Source organism: Taeniopygia guttata, chromosome 5 (genome assembly GCF_048771995.1).
Source record: "Taeniopygia guttata chromosome 5, bTaeGut7.mat, whole genome shotgun sequence".
NCBI lineage: Eukaryota > Metazoa > Chordata > Aves > Passeriformes > Estrildidae > Taeniopygia > Taeniopygia guttata.
This window is the reverse complement of record NC_133030.1, coordinates 39,423,379-39,445,627: the sequence shown is the minus strand read 5'-3', so window position 1 is coordinate 39,445,627 and position 22,249 is coordinate 39,423,379. Positions and strand designations below refer to the sequence as shown.

The 22,249-nt window shown below is 36.2% G+C and overlaps 1 protein-coding gene across 11 annotated transcripts in view; it reads right to left on the bottom strand.

The window, feature by feature from the left end:
• NPAS3 (neuronal PAS domain protein 3) overlaps positions 1-22,249 on the bottom strand; it is a 592,726-nt gene that overhangs the window by 39,901 nt on the left and 530,576 nt on the right. For all 11 annotated transcript variants that reach the window (XM_032748493.3, XM_072930745.1, XM_041716413.2 and 8 more), the window contains one exon: positions 14,489-14,607. In XM_032748493.3, coding sequence (XP_032604384.1) covers positions 14,489-14,607 — 119 coding nt within the window. The remainder of the gene's footprint in view (positions 1-14,488; positions 14,608-22,249) is intronic.

Here is a 22,249-nt window from a genome sequence, read left to right as displayed (position 1 = left end):
AATTTTCAGTATAAAAGTGAAAATAGACAGTAAGGAATATGAGCTGATTTTATAAACATTACAGCTGCAAATTTCAGAAAAGCTTCTGCAGGTGAATAGTAATGCTTCCACATCCAGATGACGAACAGGAATGATAAGAGAGAAGGCAAAATTCTTCTGGTATGTCTGCCAAGATCTAATGTCAGTAGTTCTCTGACTGTTTTCAGTGTTAATTTGAATAGTTTTAAATACACTTCACATGGTCCTGATAAAGAAAATAGCATTGAAACTGCAAACCCCAAGACCAAAAGTGGCTTTAAAGAGACTTGGACTGCAGGAGGAGGCTGGGGCAGACCACGGCAGCCCTTCCAGAGGAGCAGCCACATGTACTGTCATTAATAGACAAAGCCTATCCACACAAGGGATGAGATTTCTCTTTGAAGAAAAAACTTTTATCATTTGGAGATGGATGGTCTTTGCAGAGCTCTGACCTTCTCCTTGACAGCTACAAATGGACCACTATCTTTGATTTGTTTCTATAATCCACTTAATGCAGCAAGCTAGATTATAGATAGCAATTTATTTGTAAAAATCATAATAAACCACCATTGTTTTAAATGCTAAACATGGATAAATGGGGAGTGAAAACTGATGAGACAAGGTTCGTGTTCTTGAATCTACACCAAAGAATTATGGCAGACTCTTTCTTTATCTGCATTGGAATCAATTTAGTAATTTTTAATTCACTGATTTTCTGTTGTTTGCTTAACATTTATTAATTGATTGTCATTCTCATGCAATTAATTCAAAAGTTGGCAAGTTTAACATGCAGAGATTAATTTTCTTTTACTAACTCACCACTCAGAACACTTTTTTTGGGAAAAACTGGTTACTGAGAAATTACCTCCACATCAATCATATTTATAAATGAAATACAGCAGGGGTGTTGCATGCCATCTGTCAATCCATACTGAACCTTTCCTTATATTTGGCTAAGTTTTTTCTATGAAATTCAAAAAAAAAAACAACAAAAAAACAAACCAGAAAAAATTAGGACAGCTCTGTCTTTCACACACAGCAGTCCTAAGCAAAAGTCAGCTTTCTCTCTGCAAGGCTGGGAATCTCTCACTTTAAGAGTATGAATCTTAGGTCACACAGAAATAAATGGTATTCCTACCCCATCATCCAATGGTCACAGGATCTGCACCTTTACAACAACCTACAGGCTACTCAGCTTCAAGTGTTTCTCATCTGGAATGAGAGCCATTCATTTGCCCTTCATGTCACACTCATTTATGGTGGCTGAAATGTTTATTCAGGAGGGAGTAGAGATAATGAGCAAGATTTCTTTGCTCTTAGTTACCAGGGGCTATTCACAAGACTCTGGACTCACTCACTCTGTTCCTCATTGCAACACAAACCAGCAGAGTGAAAGGAAAAATAATATTCCCTACTCTCATTATTTTATTATGGCTTTCACCATACTTGGTATTTAACTGAAAGCCTCAGTTTCTGTGTCTTTTTTTTCTCTGTGTGTCACTTAGGCTGTAAAGTGGACAAATTGACAAAATAGACTTTTTTTATGGAGAGAGGCAAGGAATATGTCTTAGATAACAAATATCTTGTAGCCTATATAAGAGTAGAATGGACTCAAGCATTTTGATCGCAAAATGAGGATTTAATATCTTTCACAGACTGCACAAAGGTTCAGAAAAAATATGCAGTTAGGTACTAGAAGACACACAGAATGAATTCAGCACACAATGCAGACTGTAAGATACATGAGCATGCAAGCTGTGATGCATGGAAGTGCTGCAGGGCTTGTAGGAACCCAACCCAGACATTTATTTATTTTTGCACAGAAAATAAAATGCAAGCTTTCTTCTTTCTCCTGTAATGGTGGCAAGAAAGCTCTGTGGAAGAAAATGAATTTTTTCTGCATTTGAGCTGAAATCTGAAGTTTGCTCTTCATGTAACAACTGAGGGTAGAACACATATGTATATTCATCTGTGCTTACATCTCATGCGCATCCCACTGGTATAGTGGGACTACATCTATGGTCTATTTGTAAAATAAGACTTGAAATGATACAAAAGACTGTGAAAAATGTACATGACATTTAACAAACCAAGGTCAGTGGGTTTCCTATAGAAAACTAGTGTGAAAGCCTTAGAACAGCATCTTTTAAATGGATTTAAAAACTTTTCTATAGAAATTTTTACCAAGCACATTAATTCTCTGTTAAAATCTATGCAATCATTAATATCTTGTTAGCCCAGTAGAACTTTTCAGTAAAGAAGGGGAAATAAGCTAGAAACATAAGTAAATTTTGAAGACTTTTATGTACTTTGACCTGGTGAGTCATTAGTAGCTCACTGCACATCCATCTACACCCCTATAAAATTCAGTGTTGCCTGGTGTTGCTTAGACCATGTAACACAGCTCAGGATTTGGCTTATTATCCTGTTTAAGTACTTCTATTATAATTTCTCCACTTCTATCTACTTATGCGGAGCACCTTCCTTAAATCTCAGGTGAAATCCCCAGGACACCTCATACAAACATGTACTTTGGGTAATTGACTATCTGGTTTAACAGCTAAATTTAAAGCAAGACAGGGCTATGGCATTGTATATTTTGCTGGATACATTTTCTGGCTTTGTGGGGTATTCACTGCATGATTTGATAGAAACGGAGGCTAAATGAACTCTACAATTTGTATTCCTACAGGCAGAAGTTTATTGGCTTGGTTTTTTTTTCTTCCTTGGCTCTGTCTGTAAGGTTCATTACTTACAGTTACTGCAGAATCAATTTGAAATGGCCAAAATCAGTGATGGAATTTATAGCACAATAAACGTACTGCCATACAAGTGCTGCTACACATGAAAGGGCTTCATAATATTTTCAGCAATCCTTCTACACAGCAGAGTGTTCTGTTTTTATCAATTTAACAGAATCACCACAGGTATATTCTAAGAGGTGTAATCCTGACAGCTACACAGCAGATTTTCTCTGAGGCAGATATTTTTACAGGAAAACAATATTATTGATAAAATCTTAGCATATCAGAACACAAAAAGGAAACTGCACACATCTTTTTCTTTCTCCATAACAGGCATTTGCAGTTCCATTTCACTCTCACAAAAAACTGCCCTTAACCAGAGAGTTTATGAAGAAAACATTTTCACTCTCCTTGAGATATATATTAATTAATTATCAGCACTATGGCATGTGGAAAATGTGGAGGGCATTTGTAGCTAAAACATAAAGTATAGCATCAGCAGTTCCCCGTTTCTAAAGTCTATAAAGATTTACATTTCTACTTAGTACATTTTTCTTTCCAAGTGTCTCTATTATAGACATCTCATATTTTATATCATTTTAAAGCACAGAAAGTTTTAACTTTAGAATGATGCATTGTGCAAAAAAGACAGAAAAGACAGATGGCAGGCTGTCCTCCCCAAAACTCAATTTCATAATATGCATGTGATTGCTAATAGGCAGACACTAAAAAACAATTTTCCTTGACGGAGAAGAGCTGATAAATTGTCACCATAAACTTTGTCTGTGGTTGCTCCAGTGATCTAAAGCTCTTCTGTGAGCTTTGTACCATCAAAGTCTGCATCTTCCAACCATATAAAAATTTATGAATGCATATGACTATAAAGTGACTGAAAACAACCCATAATGCATGTTTGGGTATTGAGAATCAGCTCCTTGCTTCTTCAGGAAAAGCTGTGTCCACTGCCCCATTCCTAACCCTGGCCATATGACTGTGGGAGATGCAGGCTGGACCCAGAGATGCCCTGTGAGCTGAGGGAAGCAGGGCTCTGCATTCAGCTGCCTCCTAAGCACAGTGCTACGCCTACTGCTGGACTGAATTAACTAACATAGTCTTTATAACAGTGCAAAGGGTCACAAGAACCAAAAGCCACTGATTTTTAGCAAGAAATTATACATTTCTGAGCACTTCAGCAAGGAGAAATTAATGAAAAATCTAATGAGATAACAATTTCCAAGAAGAGAAATATTTATCTAATACCTCAGACCTTCCAAAATATTTAAAAAGTGAAAGGGGCCACTGAGTTCACATGAAATAAAATTGAGTATTTTGCTCCTGCATGACAAATTCTTGGGGCAAATGTCCAAATTATTTGTGCACAGAATGAGGCTTGCTTACATTGGTAGTGCAGAGTTCATTTCAGATTTAAATAATTCACTGTAACTGATATCTACTAATTTTGATTTTTAAAAGGCTTATCACTATTAAATATTTTCATGCCTCTAAGAATTCAGATCTTATTTCTAAGAATAACTGAGAAGCAGCAACTCAACAGCAGATGAGCTGTGACTGTTATGTTATCAACATATTTGCCTGGAACAAAATGATGTGATGATCCCACCACATATTTAATTGCAAAAATTCCTTGAGTTTGGTTGTGAAAAGACTGAAACATTTTGAACAGGTTTGTCTTGCCATACAGAGGACACTTGGCACTGCTTGCAAGTATGTGACCGACTCTGAAAAATGAAGCCATGGGAAGAATACATATTTCTTGAACTTCCTTTAGATGGGGGTAATACTGCCAGTTTTAAAGGCATCAGCCTTGCATCCTATTGCTTTAATTTTATGCAGTGTATATTTATCTATAAATGTCCCCTAAAACAAACAAACAAACAAATCAGTAGAAAAATAATAGATGTCAAACTCTAGAAATATTGTCAAATATTAGTAGGTTATAGTCTTTTCCATTTATATTTGCATAGAGTCACTGATGTGCTATATTGCTTGGTTTAGGATGGAAAAACATACAAAGACAGGAATTATAACTGAATATGCCTGTAAAAAAAAGGGGAATGGGAGGGTCTAATGTGCTATCAGAAATAAAAGTGAAAAGCATTGTTTACTACTGATTAAACAGACCTTGTCTGTGTCCTTTTAATAGCAAGCTCTTCACACAGAAATGAGCACAAGAAGTTCAGAGAGAATAAGACACCCATAAAAAGTGAAATAAAACTTGTAACCCTCCTCAGGGTAACCTCTTCAGAGCTCAGATCCCTTTATGCAATTTATATGAATTTTCAGTAAAGACTCCAATATGAAGATTTTAAGAAAATTACCACTTCTTGTAATTTGGTGTTTTCATTTGTTTACAGTATTTTTTACAAATTTTAAGTAATGGAGAAAATTAAGATAATTGTGGTTTCCATGCTTATTTTCAGATACTGATAATTTTCCTTTAAGCAGGCACAAAATACTTGGTTCTAAGGAGTAACAAAAAAAAATAAAGCAGTAAAAATTAAAATTTCTTGTTTCATACTGGTTAGAGGTGCATTAAGGTATATAAGCTTTAGGGTCAGTATAAGCCTTGCTCAGCTTTCTTTAAAAGCATTGGGAGTAATAAAGACTTCCATTTTATCTTCAGTGAAATAATACTGCTGAAATATCACCTCATTTTTGATGTCAGCAGTGATTTCTTTTTACCTCCATGATGTCAAATGGGAATTATTATTATTAGAATGACAGCTTCCTAATGATGCTGTAAAAAGGAGGAACTGAAACTCTTTCCACTAAACATCTATATTCTGCTCTCTCTATAGGGTAAAGCAGATGGGCTCAACCACACACCATTCTTCAGGCAAATCAGGAGGCATACTCAAACACTAAGAAACAGCAGCAGTTTAAACATCCAAAAACAGACAATAATGACTTTCTTCATTATATAGTGGTGAATATGCATTCTGAAGAGTAGAGAAAAAGGACATTTATACCACAACAGCTCTCTCTGGGAAACATGCTCTGAAACACTCATGATAAATTTTCTGTTCTAGACAGTAAAACTGGCACATCAGTGTCCAGATCGCTATCCAGGAGTTATTGCCCCAGGTAAAGTCAGGGAACGAAAGCCTCATGTGATGGCTCCTGTTCAGCTGCTGGCTTCATGGATGGCACACTGGGAATGGACATACCTGAAATGCTCTGTGCCATTTTTTCCTCCCATTTTGTCAAAAGAGTAAGTACAGAAGAACATTGCTTCATATGACATCAAAATACATGAATAAGTTTGGCTTGTGAGTGAATGATGGGCTTGAACCTTATGCAAACACCTATTCATGCAGAAAGTGAAAAGCAGATGCAAACTGGTGTTATCAACATCAGCAAATGGAATATTTTAATTTTTTAATACACTTTATAAACAGCTATTCCCTACCAATTTTACATTTACTTATAACATGTATTGCTTCCAAGTAGTTAGCAAACTCTTTAGGGTGTACATATCTATGATGGATATGAAAAAATATTAATCAAGTTGGGAAAAAAAGGTCTCTATGTAAGTCTGGGGGGTTTTGATATAAGAACAGCAAAGCTTGCAAGAAGCCAAGCCATCCTCCAGATGAAGAGGTGGATGATGCTCTTCTGCCACAGAAAGGTGGCAGGAATGGCAGCCCCAGGAAGCTCCCCTGGGCTAAATCCAAGGGACAGGAAAACATGTTTTGCTGCTGGTACACTGCTTTATTTTCCTTCTAAGGAAAAGAGTATTTTGGAGTAGCTCTTCTACAGTCAGTTGTAGGACAGTTGAGAGCAGGAGTTCATATTTTTCTGGTTTTTTTTTCTTTAATTTTTAAATTTTGGTTTTTTGTTTTGGTGAAAGTTCTGCTAAACTTCACACTATCTGGTCTGAGTACTTTCTTCTTTGGTATCTCATTTTGTGTATTCAGGGCGACCATCAAAAGAAAGGAAGTACTAGCCTGAGTAAATGAAGTGTGATGCATTGGAACACAGAGATTATTTGACAATATTCATATGCTAGGAAGAAAGGCTAAGGATGAGGTACAGCATGTAATCACAGTTGGCTCTGACACAAACAGCCATTGTTATCTTTGGCAAGTTACTTGATATCTTGGTTTGTTAGTAATTTCCAGACTCAGACAAGTGTTGCAAAAGCACATTCATTAATATAAATGACTTTATAAGCAACAGGAAAAACCCAATTAAAAAATACTGCTTTGCACAGGTAAGAACTGCGCATAAAAGTGAAAGTTTGAAAAACGTGGAAATCAATGTATGAGCCAATTGTCTTTTTTCAGCATGCTTTTGGCAAAAGCTATGAACTGCTGCAAGTGGTAGAGATAAAAAGTTAATAGTGTCTGCATTTGCGCATCTAAAACAATCTTTAAATTATGAAAAAAAGGTGGGCCAAAACATCTACTGGCAGCAGTTGTAAAACAGTGAATTGAGGCAGAGATGCAAGCAGCAGCACCTCTCTGTCCTAAAGCAAATTTTGGCTTTGTGCTCTTTTCTGTGCTCCTATGACAGGCATATTCCCAGTCATTAACAGTAAACAGTGGTGAACAACATTGGTGAATAACTTAAGAAAACACAGTGGACCTCTTTTTTCAGTAGCCATTCCTACCTGGGAGCACAATACCATTCTCCCAGTGTGCAATAAGAGGTATTTTCTGGTTCCCTCTCTGCTGAGATCTCATTGCTCTTATTCTACTCACTGAGTTTTTCCATGAACACCACAATGGGTCTCACACTGCACTATGAGTGCACGTCTAGATAAACAGTGCAGTTTATGAAAGTGTATCAAACATTTTCTGTCTCTATGACTAAGCAACACTTGGTTCTTGAAAGAATACCAGATTTGATTTGAAACTCTTCTCTGTCCATTTTGAATATTTTATTCTGTATCAGAACAAATCTTGTTTTCACAGTTTTCTCTCACAGTTAAATCCACTGACTTTTATAAAAGGAGGCTTCAGAATTATGTTGCCCAAATGCCAGAATCAAAGTCACTTACTGCTAATTTGGTGGCAATATTATCTTTTTATATCCCTTATACTTTGATAATAGAATTCATGAAAATATAAAATCTCCCAGAAAGCAATCTGTGCTTACTCAATTTTATATTTTCTTTCCTTCCAGAACTCAGAATTTATTTTCCTTTTACTCAGTTTGGAGCAAACCACAACTCTGAGGCCATCTAAACATTTAAGATAATATTTGAGGAGAAACACATCCTGATAACAGGAATACTACAGCTGCAGTCTTTGTGAGGCATGATCAAAGCTTGAATCTTTCTTGTACAGAAGACTGCTATTAAAACGGCCTTTTATATAACACTAACTGGTTAATTGCAATAGTGCTACTGCAATAATGTATGCTTAACTTATATTAATTTTTCCGGATGGTAGAACAGTGCTATAAATCCCATTTAAAAGATGCTCAGCCCTGATTTTTTTTGAGAAGGTGGAATTCATATCTACTGAACACATAAAAAAGGCTGGTTAATGTGTTTAGATGCTGAAGCTTTTCCAGATAGCTCTCCTAATACAATCTCACAGCTCTATATCAAGGTCCCAAAATGAAACCCAGTCTTCTTAATCTGGTTGCAAACCATTATTTCTTGAACCATATCTTTATATCTACAAGTAGATACTTCATAAGCTTCAGATTGGCCCATTAGTATTTTGTTCTTTTTCAAGTCATGCTGCATCTTTACTAGCTAAGAGACTTCCTTTTGACAAAAAGGTCATCGATTTACATGGGTGAATTCTCGATCAGTTCTTTCTCACTGACAAATTACCTTTAAGTCTTCCCAGTGCTGAAAAGTCTGGGGAATGCATGTGCTGACATTTAGAAAACTCTTCACATAATGCTTCCTGATGTTGGTTTCTTATTCCTTCTTCACTCAATTAAAGAGGTGTGGCAGTAACCATGTGATAAAGCACTAAATTCTGCAGTTTTCTTTCTTCCTACAGAGAAAGGTCAGGATATCTTTCTGGGACAGAGTAAAATACTTGACAGAAAAGATTTCAAGGGGGAAAAATATCCTGTCCCCATGAAGTGGAAGGTGCTTTCCTGCAATGATGTATTGGGTCCTTAAAGTGATTTTGGAGTGGGGATACCTTGATTCTGAATAAGTGAATCTTTCACTTGGGTGAGAAACAATAATTTCGATTTTGGATTGAACCAAGAGAACAGTATCACAAGGTGAGTCCAACGTAATTTTGTCTTTATAACACAGTCTTGGATTAATGAATATAAATTCTGCCAAAACCTGTACTTCAAGTTCTCAACTAAGATCTGCAAATCTCGCCCAACTTCTCAAGTTCTTCTAAAAGGAAAAAAAAAAAAAAGTGAATAAAGGAAGGAATAGCATGAAAAAGAGTCAAGTAGAACCATGACAGGCATAAAATTTCAGCAAAAAATTTAGATTTCCATCTTCAAAACTGTCAAAGAATTCTAACTTTATGATTTTAAATACCAAATCTGAGAGTATAGTCTCAGAGAATGTCTAATTTTAAATGAGCTTGTAGAAAGACAGCACTGTCAAAAAAAAAAAAAAAAAAAAAAAAAAAAAAAAAGAAGAAAAAGGAAAAAAGAATTCATGAGGACTACAAGACTAGTTTGTGAAAAAATTTTTGTGGCATTTTAAGTATTATTTAAAATATTTTTATATACCTCATACAGCTGATGTTTAAAGTATAGCTAACCAAACTTGCATCCTCCATTACTGACCTGCAGAAATTAGATGTGAAACAAACCATTCAAATTTCTAAACTAAACTTACCAAACCAAAATTTTTTTTTTATAAAGCAATTTACTTATTTTAATGCAGCCTGTCCACTGGAAAGGACAGCCTGAAGGTTTTCTAGGATGTCCTTAACTCTGCTGATGGCTTAAAGATGTTTAATTGCCAGCTTTGTGGGAGATGGAGAGGCAACAGATGTTGGTTATACCACATTCAGAGATTGCCACAGTGACAGAAAAAGCACAAGGCAATCTCCTCGGGTTTGCTTATCCACTTCTGTAATTGTTTATAATGAGAGTGCTGTTCCATTAAACAGTAGAGGAGAATGCATGGATATATACTAGCACCTCTGATGAGATGATGAGCTGGAAATAGCAGGCAACTACTGACTCTGATGCTGTTTGATGCTTTGATCCCCTTAGTTAAGCTTTGTTCAAGAGAGCAGTATCAGGTCATGAAAGTTTGAACAAAGAAAATTCTAGCACAATCTGACAGGCAAGTAAACATAACAAAACAATAACTGGATACTGTAGAGGAGTTGAAAATGTATCACTGGACCTAAAAAAATAATTTTGAATTAAAATTAGCTTTGACATGATTGAGTAAGCCAGACAGTAGAAAAATTGAAGTTGGGAAAACTTTTAAGTGGACAGAACTGTGGTCCTTAAAGGGAGGAAAATGAAAATAAAATAAAAATGAAGATAAAATCAAAATTTAGTACAAAACCATATTTCACTGATGAAAAAAAAATTGAAAAAAAAAGGAAGACGTGTTACATTTTCAATGGAGAACAAACAGTGAGTCTCTCCAGCATGTATCTCAGACAACAGCTGCAATGGTAATACATTCTGAATTTTGCAGTGAATGGAATTATGATTTTTTCTTTTTATTTGTTTTCCATGTGTTATATCAGTTGACTAAATTTTACTTCACTGTTTTTAAAGATTTTAAATTTATTAACTGAAAAATAAACAACTCTCTAGTACTGTATGTAAACTCTTTTTCTGCAAACCTCTGAGCCTGAGACCATTAAGAATGGGAAATTCTAACTCAAAGAGGGTGCTGGGGAACAATGAAAGGGAAAGAGAGAGGAAGGATTAATCATGCAATCACTTTACCACTTACACTTTTAAGGTAATATAATTCATGGAAAAAGGCCATTACCTCCATCTTTATGTGTAATTCAGAGATAGTTATATCAGTCCAGGAAGGTTCATCTCATGTCAGAATTGTCTTGAGCAGGGTTTCTTTGAGGCATACAGATGTGTGAATTTATCAGCGTGATTTTTGTTACAACATTTCTTTTGATAGAAAATTAGTTTTGACTAGATCAACTTGAATGATTAATCAATTTCATTCTTGGACTGTTTTCACTTTTATGTGATTTTCCTAAGGCAGGGACCACTCATTCTGAAAATTGACTAAGCACCTTGTGGACCACCTCAATTATTTGCTATCTACAGGAAACTTTCACCAGCAGTCCTCAAAGCAAGGCAAAATGACGATGTGGTTCTGAGCTCAGCACGAGTTTGAATCAAGACACAACTGCTTCAGAAAGATGAAAAAAATTTGTCATTGCTGGAGGTCTGAATCCATGGGGAGCTGAATACCTTTGAGAGAGTGAAAATCTGACTCACACCAGAGACAGTTGTAGCACAGTGCACTTTGTGAATGGTTGTATGCTGATTCAGGGGGGTTACCCCTGAATTCCCTTGTAAGAGCTCAAGGGAAGGTGTTAGCCAAGAGCCCTTGCATTTTACAGATGGGAAATTCAGTGCTCTGTTGTATTCTGAAGGTGTGAGACGATGGCTCCTTAGTCAGCCTGCTCCACCAGGATTTCCTGCAGGAACTCTGCTGCCCATGATCCCAGCTGGCACAGGGTTTCCTGAGTAAGTGCTGAAGCACTTCAGGGATCTCTGATGCAGAACTTAGCCAGCTTTTCCCACAATCTTTGTAAATGTTATGAAACTATTCTTCTCTGTTTATAATTTCTTATAAATGCACATCCATAAGGCTCATGAATATTTCTTAATTTTGGCCTTAAGCTTGTTCTAGTACTGGACTTTAGAAATCAATTACTAAGATTCCTAAATGTGACATTTACTATAGAGGTTGAATTTTATTATGCTTGTCTGATACACCAACTGACAAGAATGTTTAAATATGGCAGTTCTTAAAACTCAGTTAAAAGGATATTCACTTGATCCAAATCTTCTAAAATGAATGTACTATTTTTCTGGGGTTTGCTGCATAATGATCCTTCCATAGAACACAGAGTGCCAATAACCAAGATTTTGAAAAACTGTAAGAGTGCAATTCATATTGCTGGACACAGCTGAATTCAGCTAAACACTGCCAGTTACAAAATACTTAAAAACATCAAAAAGCAGAAGAACTGCACATCTATTTTTACACCTGCCTAGGACTTGTACATTGTTTATGCAATTTGACTCAAGCTGACTTGCTTTATGAAAAAATTTGGAAAAGCAGCAATGCTTTATTTACAGGCAGTTTTGTTGGCTATCACAGTTTTTATCCATTAATTGTGTTCAGGAAAAACTGGCTAAAAATGATATCTGATCTTTCAAAACTAATTTTTCTGTACTTGTGACATCTCAGTTGTGGTTTTAAATGCTGCCATGAGGCATTAGCAATTCTAAGAGAAATTAAATTGTATTTACATGATAGACACTACCATATCTTTAGAGACAAGGGTCTACTGTAAATTTCAAAAATTGTATAGTGATGAGTAAAAACCCCACCTTTTGAAGCCAGCTTATAGGTCCTATTCTGATGTTGGACTAAAATTAGATTGTCAGGAGTCCAAGAGAGAGAATGACAGAGTCATTCACACATCTGCCTTCTGTTCCTACTTACATCTGGCAAAAAAAGTGACACTACAAAATCCACAGACAAATTCCCTATGTTTACCCATTATTATTGCATGAAAAATATCCAGCAAAACAAGTTGTGTATCAATCTAACTTTGTCTGAGGTTAGGGGGACCATACCTAATTATGAGAATTTAATTTCAATGACCTGAAAAGGCAGTGTGGTGCTGCGCACACTCCAAGGGGAAGTGAGAGACCTGCCAGGCTTGAGAGAGGGGCCTGTGTGGATCACCTGAAGTTCAACAAGGACAAGTTCAAGGTCCCTGGGCCAGAGCAATCCCAAACATGAATACAGGCTGGGTGTGGAATGGATTGAGAGCAGCCCTGAGGAGGACCTTGAGATCTTGGGGGATGAGAGACTGGACATGACCTGGCAAGGTGCACTTGCAGCCCAGAGAGCCAATTGTGTCCTGGGCTGCATCTAAAGAAGTGTAGCCAGCACGGCAGCGGAGGTGACTCTCCCCATCTACTCCATTCTGGTGAGATCTCCACCTGGAGTGCTGCATCCAGCTCTGGGGTCCCCAACACAGCAAGGGCACAGACCAGAATCAGGCCATGAAAATATTTAGAGGCATGGAATATCTATCCTATGTAGTCGGTAGAAAAGAAAGAATTGGGGTTGTTCAGCTTGGAACTGAAAGATGGTAGGTTTAGACTAGATACGAAGAAGAAATTCTTTACTGGGAGAGAGATGAGACATTGGAACAGATTGTCCAGAGAACTAGTGTATATCCAACCCCTGGAATTGTTCAGAGCTAGGCTGATGGGGCTGTGAGCAACTTGGTTTGGTGGAAGGTGTCCCTCATGCTGCGGAGGTTTGAACTAGATAAGCATTAAGATCTCTTCCAATCCAAACCATTCTATGACTCCATGATGTGCCAATTAATTAATTAATTAAGCCATTCATTCTCCTTCTTCCTAAGACACTTCCTGGTCTGGGTATCTCCCTAGACTGGTAAGCATGAACAAATACTCAGTGCATTCTTTCAGCTGTTGACAATTAAACAGGACACAGATCAGAACTTTTGACACCTTAAGAAACCACTGCTTTGGACTTAAAACTTCTGCTAGCAACAACTTTCATCATCTTGACCCAGAAACCATCCAAAAGCAGGACTCACAGTCACTTGCTTGCAAAGAAGATATTCCTGCTTGATTTTTACTTCTCAGGTAGCTACTACAATGCTATGTTCTTTGAGAATTTTTGGGGGAAAACAAATTAGGGAATTTTACTTTAAAAGCTTTAAACCTTCCTTGAAAAACTGAAACAAAATGGTTGTAAAAGCTTTTAAATGAAAATTGACAAGCAACTTCTTTAAATACCCACACATTCTCAGACTTACTTTCTTGCACCACTCTTTTATCTTTTATAAAACTTAATGGATGACATATTTCATTCCACAAGTTGACAATGTTAAAAATGTGCTATTCCTTTTAGTTTTAGTATACTGCAAAGCCAGTGATAGCTACAGGCACTATGAGCAATATACGACTGAAGAAAAATGAGATTACTGCTGATAAAGAGCAAGTGACTTTCATATCTTAAAAGAGTCTGAAATCCAGCAAATATGATCCCCAGCAGCAGATGCCCCACAGACAGACAATGAAAGAAAAATGGTAGAAAAGTACTCAATGTGACTAGTTGTTTCCTACAGCTGGAATGGCAGCAAAATGAAATAGCATGCTGCCTGCATGAAGAAATCCTCTCTGGGAAAAACATAATCCAAAAATTACTAACAGTCTAACAAAATGAGCAGTAATTTTCTATTGTGGGAAAAGTGATGTTACTCTGACTCACCTTCTTTGGTAAAAGATACCTTTACTTTGGAAATGTTGCTCTTTTGAAGGCTATCATGCTGTTATCATCAACATTTATCATAATAATGATCAATTTAATGGAAGTGCAGTACAAAAGCCAAACCTCAGGCTGGAAATATGTATTAATGACTCTTTAACAAAAGGAATGAGACATATGCAAATGTGAAATAGCTCCTCTCTCTGTCTATTAAGGTGTTCCTGGAACATGAATGAACATAATTTCAAGATGTCAATATTTCATGTTACAGTGCAACCCTTACCTTGTATCCTGATGATTTGATATGCACTCCTCGCTTGGTCAGTGTAGATTTCATTCGGATGAAAAAAGAGCGCTCTAGAGTGTTGTCAGTGGTTAGCAAACTGGGGTTTGTAGATTCCACTAGGGAATAGAAAAAATACATATACAGATAATTTAGATTTTATACATCCCCTCTAAGCTATTTTTCAGGTGCAATCCTTGAACTCACTAAAAATAAATGACTGATGGATGCTAAGAGTGTTGTAATCAATTTACCTCATTTAGAAAATGTTTATTTAGCAAAAAAGAAATTACAAAAATATACATATACTCAGTATGTCTCATTTTCAAGTTATTTTTCCCATAGAATTTTTAAAAGAGATTTGTCTCATTAACTCCTTCTTGCACAATTTAGCTACGACTGGAGTTGGAGGGTATGTCACTAGAGTGGATGACATTGTTTTAAAAACTGTTTGTCAGTATTTTGTAAAAGGCAAAGTCTTACTTAGGTAGCAATTCTTCCCTGAAAGAGGCTGCAAAATCTGCAGATTTTTATTCCCTAGTCTCTCCTCAACTGCAGGGATACCTGAGTCAGTGCTGGATTTGTGTGCCTTGATTTCCATATTACTGAGGCTATATTAGGGCCTTTATTATCAATAAAACATTAAACAACCCGAAGGCAAGAATTCTCAAGTAAATGACACATATTATTATTATTTTCATCATATTACATATTATTGGCAATTAATTAGTCAATAATGAAATATCTTTGTAGTCCAGCTGAAGGGATATTACTTGCTCACAACTAAATATAGCTCTCACCTGCACTTCTTCCTCTCTTAACTGCAACCACTTAAAAATACTTAAGACTCTCAGTATAAACCATAATAGAATAGCATCAGCACTGAAGTATTCTTTATACAATCTTTATAATTCCTATTTCTTAGCCCTGATAATCAACTTATTCCCAAAATACTGTTAATGGGAAAATTCTGGAGCAGCTTACAACAAACAGGCATTATTGGAGACAAAAGAAATTTCAATTTCAGTGAGGAATTAACAAGGAACAAAAAAAGTATTTTGAAATGGTACTTCTATTGTTTAGAACCATACAAACTACTAGTAGAAAGTGTTTAAGTATTTAAAATGCATTTGTTATGCAGTCAACAGAAGTGTAAAAAGTTGTTTGTGAGCTAAGGATTATATTGAATTGTCCTTGATTTAATATGGTCAACTTGTCTTGTGTTTGTGACATTTCAGCTCTGTTGTGATAACTGACAACAGTGGCCCTTTCTTTAGTGTGTCTCTTAAGATGTTTTTTGTTTTAGAGAGCATGAATTTGATGTCATTTTAAATGTACAGCTCTTTATCACTCGAGGGAAAAGCAGAGCCATGTTATATTTAGTACTTTCATTTCTTCTGATTAAATATGAATTACTATGAAATTTTTCTCATCATCTAACACACCATAATACGCCAACAGCTTTTTAATACACTGTATAAGCACAAACTTCTGCTCTAAGAGTTTAATTTGCCCCTCTAATCCAATCACATCAACCTTATTTCTCTTATCAGAGATTCCCATTTTGAATTAAATGAGCTCATTAGTTTTAATCAAAAGCAGAGAGATCAAAACTTAAACGTAAATGCTTTAGATCAGAACTGTCAGTCAGCCGTGCAGTTCTATTTTACTAAAACACAAGATCAGAGACCCTTAGAACCAATTTTTTCTCGTAAGGGATGCCAAGAGCTTGAAGATGCTATATCCTTTTTTTTTCCTCCCAAGGACAGATTATACATTTAAGGTTAGACTTAATTTAGAGTATTTTTTTTCATCCTGGTGGAAATGGGGAAGTATGCCATTCTGCTGTTGTCTCTTTCACAGTTATTGGTGCGGGTCCTTGGAGACCTGAACAAATGTAAAGCCATCACAATCCATGCAACAAACCTGTCCTCAAAAAATTCAGCTCTGTTCAGCAATATCACATAAGAAATAAAACTCTGAAGGAAAAGGTATTTTTCAGGGTGTGGGACAGTGAAACCCTGAAACAGCAGCCAAAGTCACCCGGATAGCAGCAGTACTGGTAAGATGAGGATCATAATTAATTATTATTTTTATTGTACAGTACAGTGCAGTAGTTAAAGAGTACATTAGGAAACCACAGCATGGGTGCTTCCTGCTGTGTGAAGAAATGATAAAATCAGCTTAACAAGTGTAGTTGTTGTAGTCCAGCACGTTATACTCCAGTACAGGCAGTAAGTACAATATGCCCTCCTGTGTTCTAATGGTAATTACCTAAACATACAGTATTAAACACATAATATCTTATGCTCAAAGAAAGATCAGGCTGTAATACATATGCACCATTCCCAAAAAATGGAAATTAAAATTTCTCTTTCATGCATAGTTAAATGAAAGAAAGGATAACAACTGACATATCGTAAAGTGTACTTGGCATTGACATTTTTTAGGCTCATTTAATCACATATCATAAGATAAACATAATTTTGCTGTTATTATACTATGTACAAACCTGTACATCTCTAAGTGAATATTATAAAGTGTACATATTTTATCCAACAGATTGTAACAGTGTCATACAAATATGTATTCTGAAGTGTTTGATTTTCTTTAACAAAAAGTATCTGAGAGTGTATGTGTGAGATGGCATTGGTTACCTAAAAGTCCAGAACAGCTTATGAACAGCATTTTGAATTTCTCTCAAGAGAGAACCACTAGGGCTGATAGTGCAAATCTGCATTCAGAGTTGCACCCACCCACAGTAGGTACTATAACAATGCTGATGGTGATTATGCATGCAGAATTTTAAAAATAGGATATGCATAGAACAGATCCATCGATGTCAGTGAGATTTGTACAGGAATATAAGGAATATGGTCCATTATGAGTTCTCAGGAGTTGGTTTTAAATGCCTATCACTGAATATTTTCAATTTTTTTTTCAATTATGTCAAATTAGACTTGCAATCTGAGGAATATCAGAATGAAACTCTGGCAATTAATTTTGATTAAAAAAAATTTATAATCTAAAACATTTAAAAAGCCTGAAATAAACAAGGTGCACTTGGCTTGATACTGTAGAAACAAAAGGTGTCTTTTTACACTGAAAAATAAGGCTTCTGGCTTGAATTACTAGTTGAAACCTACTGTTGAGTTATAAACTTCTGAAACTGTGAGTTTAGAATGCTAATTACATGATAAAAGTCAATGCTTACTGCATGTGAATTAAAGTATTTTACACTGTCAGACTTAGAAGTATAAAAAATAAGTCTGGGTTGTCTTTGCAAAGCAGGTAATTGTGTACTCTGTTGGGAAAGCACTTGCCTTTGTGTGCCCTTAAACATCTTCAGCAGATACTACTAAAGGAATAAACGTCTTCTCTTTCCACTCCCAAAGCTGATAATGCAGAATGAGATTTCTAGACACAAGGAATGCATTTTCCATTTCAAAGGGAACAAAGCTACAATCTACTGTACCCATAAGGAAGTGTCACAAATGTTAAAAAGCTTAAGTAAGAGCCACAGAGGTAAATGGGAAGATACTATGAAACAGCAGCCAATTCACAAAACTGTTTTATTATCTTCTTAACTTACTGAGATTAGCTCTGTTGGCCAGAGCATGGTGCTAGTAATGCCAAGGTTGTGGTTTTGATCCCTGTATGGGCCATTCACTAAGGAGCTGGATTTGATGATCCTTGTGGGTCCCTTGCAATTCAGAATATTCTGTAATTCTGTGAACTTCTGTGATTCTAAGCATTCCTTTGTGAACAAACCCTGTATCTCTGATCCTCCAAGGGGCATTGCTTTGGGAATAATCTTGGCCCCAGACCCCACAAACCAGTCATGCATTGTTTAATTTCACGTGCTAGAAAGAGTTCTGATTGCACATAACCGTGTCCATAGCTGTCTGGAGGAGTGAGGTCCATGGCTGCAATCCTGCAGGGATCTGCAAAGGTACTGTACACCTGCATGCAGTCTGACAACTTTAATTCTATAGAGCAAAACAATGTAAACCAATGCAAATAATTGCTCTTACACAGCAATAGCACAAGTACTGTCCCTGTGAGTGATTCATAAGCACATTCAAATTTAGATAAACAATTTGTCCCCCAGGAAAAAAAAATAAGTTCCACATTTGATTTATGTCTTAAATAACAAAAAGCTGCTACACTAGGCTGAATAATGTTCACCAACTTCTGGGCTTTTTTTCTTGACAAGCACTAAAAATTGAGAGGAGAAAAATGCAATTTTGCACACCCAACAGAGAAAAGACAGGCTTCTAATTCATAGGAAGAAAGAAAGGTATAGAGGAAAAACCAAAAACCAACAAGGAATTTAAGATTGGTGGAAAAAAAATACCTTATCGTTTAACATAAAGGATTTTCTGGATTTTGTAGCATTTTAGGAAGGTTTCACCTGGCTTTCATTTCACTTCCTTGAAAACATATGTCCATACAATTTTAAAAAGACATTCTCAAACACCAATTATACAGCCAGCTCTTAAAAGAGAAATAAAAAACCAAAAAACAAAACAAAAAAAACCCGAACATACAAAACAGTAAGAAAAAGGGAGCTCTTTTCCTGTTATCTTCTGCACTTGCAAACACCTTCTCACATTTTCTTAAAGTATTATGAACCGTTGCATAGGGAACTGAGACTCATTATGTTCAGGTGAATATACAGGTAATATAAATCTACCATTTTCAGTTGAACTAGTTGCAGCTTTTTTATGTTTCACTTTCTTCTATGCAGTTTATTGTCTGTAACCAGGCATTAAAAGACTAAGAAAATTTTGCCTTGAGTACTTAACTGCCTTTAATCAGAAAAGTGACTCTCAAAAAATCATTATTTGCCAAGATCATTCTCTCTCAGTATCTTACAGATCAAAATTTGATAATTTTATAAACTAAAAGATAGATTTTCACAACTACTAACCCAACAAATAGGGCAAAAGGCAAAAGCTGCAAGGTAAGAAAATTTATTTCCAATAAGTGCAAGTTACTACACTTAGCAATTGTGCAAATGAATGATTTTAAGTCAAGTTGGTTCAGGCTGATCACAGGCTGAACATGGCAAGTAGTGGAAACTAAAATTTGTTCTAGGAAACAGTTGAAGATTCCTGGACTAGGATGAACCATTTTGGCCTAATTATGGACACTGGGAGCCTGCCTGGAGACCAACTAAAGAGCACAGAGCTAGGAGATTCTATAGGTGCTCTCTTGGTCTCACCAGTGTGCTCAGCATCCTGCGAAATCAAGGACTATATGAACTATTTATTTAACATTTTGGATGGCAGAGGCTCGTTCTTTCTTCCAAAGCAATACTGTTTCTAAAAGGTGGAATAATATTTTTGCTGTAAGCCGTCCCAGTTATGAACAGGAACTTGAATTCCTGAATAACCAAATTTGGATCTAAAATTCATAGTACTTTTAGGTGACTGGGTAAAACTCATAAATTTTCTGTTTTGCTATTTGCTGAAAAACTGAAAAAGTGAAGAACTGGACTCAAATTTTAGGTGACTTAGTTCCATTTTTTCCTTATATAGGGGGAATAATACTGGAATCTGGATAAGGTATCACTGAAAAGAGGAAGATTCAGGGCGGCTCTTTTAAAAAAATGAAAAGAAAAATGACTTCTTATAAAGATTTTTATCTAGGTAATGTTTTCACACAAGATAATAAACTGTTCTTTTTTGTCACCCTACCTCCAAGATTAAGACAATTCACTTTTCATGACCTATAGGCCTATTAGAAATTCAAAAGCATATAAACTTTAAATGCTATTAGACTTCTGTTGAAAGCTAAATCTTTTAATGGTTTTCCATTAGTAATTTTTTCCCCTACACTTCTGTCTCCAGATTTTCCAGATCCAACAACTGACAGTATGGATTAGATTGTCTTATGTAAAATCCTTAATTTTTTGCAAACAATTTGACATTGAAGCATTACATGTAATATATTTATTTAATTTCCTTCACAAGTTTTAAAGAATATGCTATATATATTTACATCTAGAGATATGACTATTTGTATAATCACTGTAATTACTGGCCTATGGTCCACACGTAATGATGCACACTGTTAAGCTTAGATATTTGAAACTGGGAGAACAAGAGACTAACTCAGATATATCCAAGTTTTTTTAATGTGATACAAGTCCATGCATTCAAGCAAAACACAACTCAGCGAAGTAGCAGTGAATTCAAATACAACAGCTAAGGAAGTGAGAGAACGTGTTTAATATCTGATCTACTTGCATACTATAGTTTGGGCACAAAAATGGCTGGATCTGCAGAGAAATAAGCCATGCTTTGGAAAGTTATCCTGTAGTATTACATATAATGAGCTTATCCTCTTTGCTTTTTAATTTGACTATGCTTAGGTACTGACTATACTTATGTAGGAGAAACTGAAGTAAAAACTCAGAGGCAGGCATTTATTATTATCAGAGACATTTTTGAATGTTCTATTATCCTTGCAGAACCAAAGTAATCTGAACTACCCTTATTGGACTAATCATCACAGAATCATAAAATCGTTTGTGTTGGAAGGCACCTTAAATATTGTCTAATTCCCACAGCCCTGCTGTGGGCAGGGATACCTTCCGCTAGCCAGGTTGCTCAGAACCAATCCAACATGGCCTGTAACACTTCCCAGGGATGGGGCATTCACAAATGGGGCATTCTTGGGCAAACAGTGTCCACCTTTCTCACAATATTTTTCCTCATATTTAATCTAAACCAAATCTCCTTCAGTTTATGACCACAACCCCTAGTCCTGTCACTACATGCCCTTGTAAAAACTCCCTCTCCAGCTTTCTTGTAGCTCTCTTTAGCTAATGGAAGGCTACTCTAAGTCCTCCCCAGAGCCTTCTCTTCTTCAGACTGAACAATTTAATTCTCTCAGCCTTTCCTAGTACGAGTTCCATCCCTCTAATCATCTTGTGGCCCTCCTCTGGACTGTTTCCCATATAGGTCCATGTCCTTCCTATGCTAGGACCCCAGAGCTGGATGCAGCACTGCAGGTGGGGTCTCACAGGAGTGGAGTAGAGGAGAGAGTCCCCTTCCTCGCTCGGTTGGCCATGCTACTTTGGATGCAGCCCAGAACAGGGCCAAGCAATACTTTATTTAATGCCTCAAAGCTTTCCTCCTTGTCCATCTCCTTCTATTTATTCTACTTCCAGTCTAGAAATGTCTTATCAGGCTATTAATTCCCAACATAAGCAATTTACTTCCCATGTAAATTTTATCCCACAGAACTCTTTACATATCTGGCAAAATAAAAGACTGAGTTAAAGCCAGGAGAGAGCTATAAATGAAGTACTGCCAGGATGAAACTATGAATAAGATTTTTGTTACACTATGACATTGAAAGACAGATTTTATAACAAATTTTGTTATGTCAGCTATCTGTGAAAGACACTGGGCTTTTTTGTTTGTTTGAAAACAACATGATAAAGATTTGTTATTAATGGAGCTAATCACGATAGGAAATCTTAACTCTGAAAAGTGTTTGAAAATGTTACAGTCTACTGGGCTTCAATCCATTATCTAAACACTCACAAATATACTCATACTCATCCAATAAACCAGAACAACTCATGAAGAACTGTTGTGGTCTTGTGAGTGAGTGGTACATAAACCATCCTGCATATGAAGCTCAAACTTCCCTCTACATTTTTACGTCTAAGGCTAATTTATTTTAAGCAATGGAATAAATAATCTGGCCTGACCTGGTTTCATATGAGGTTTCTTATGAGGTCAG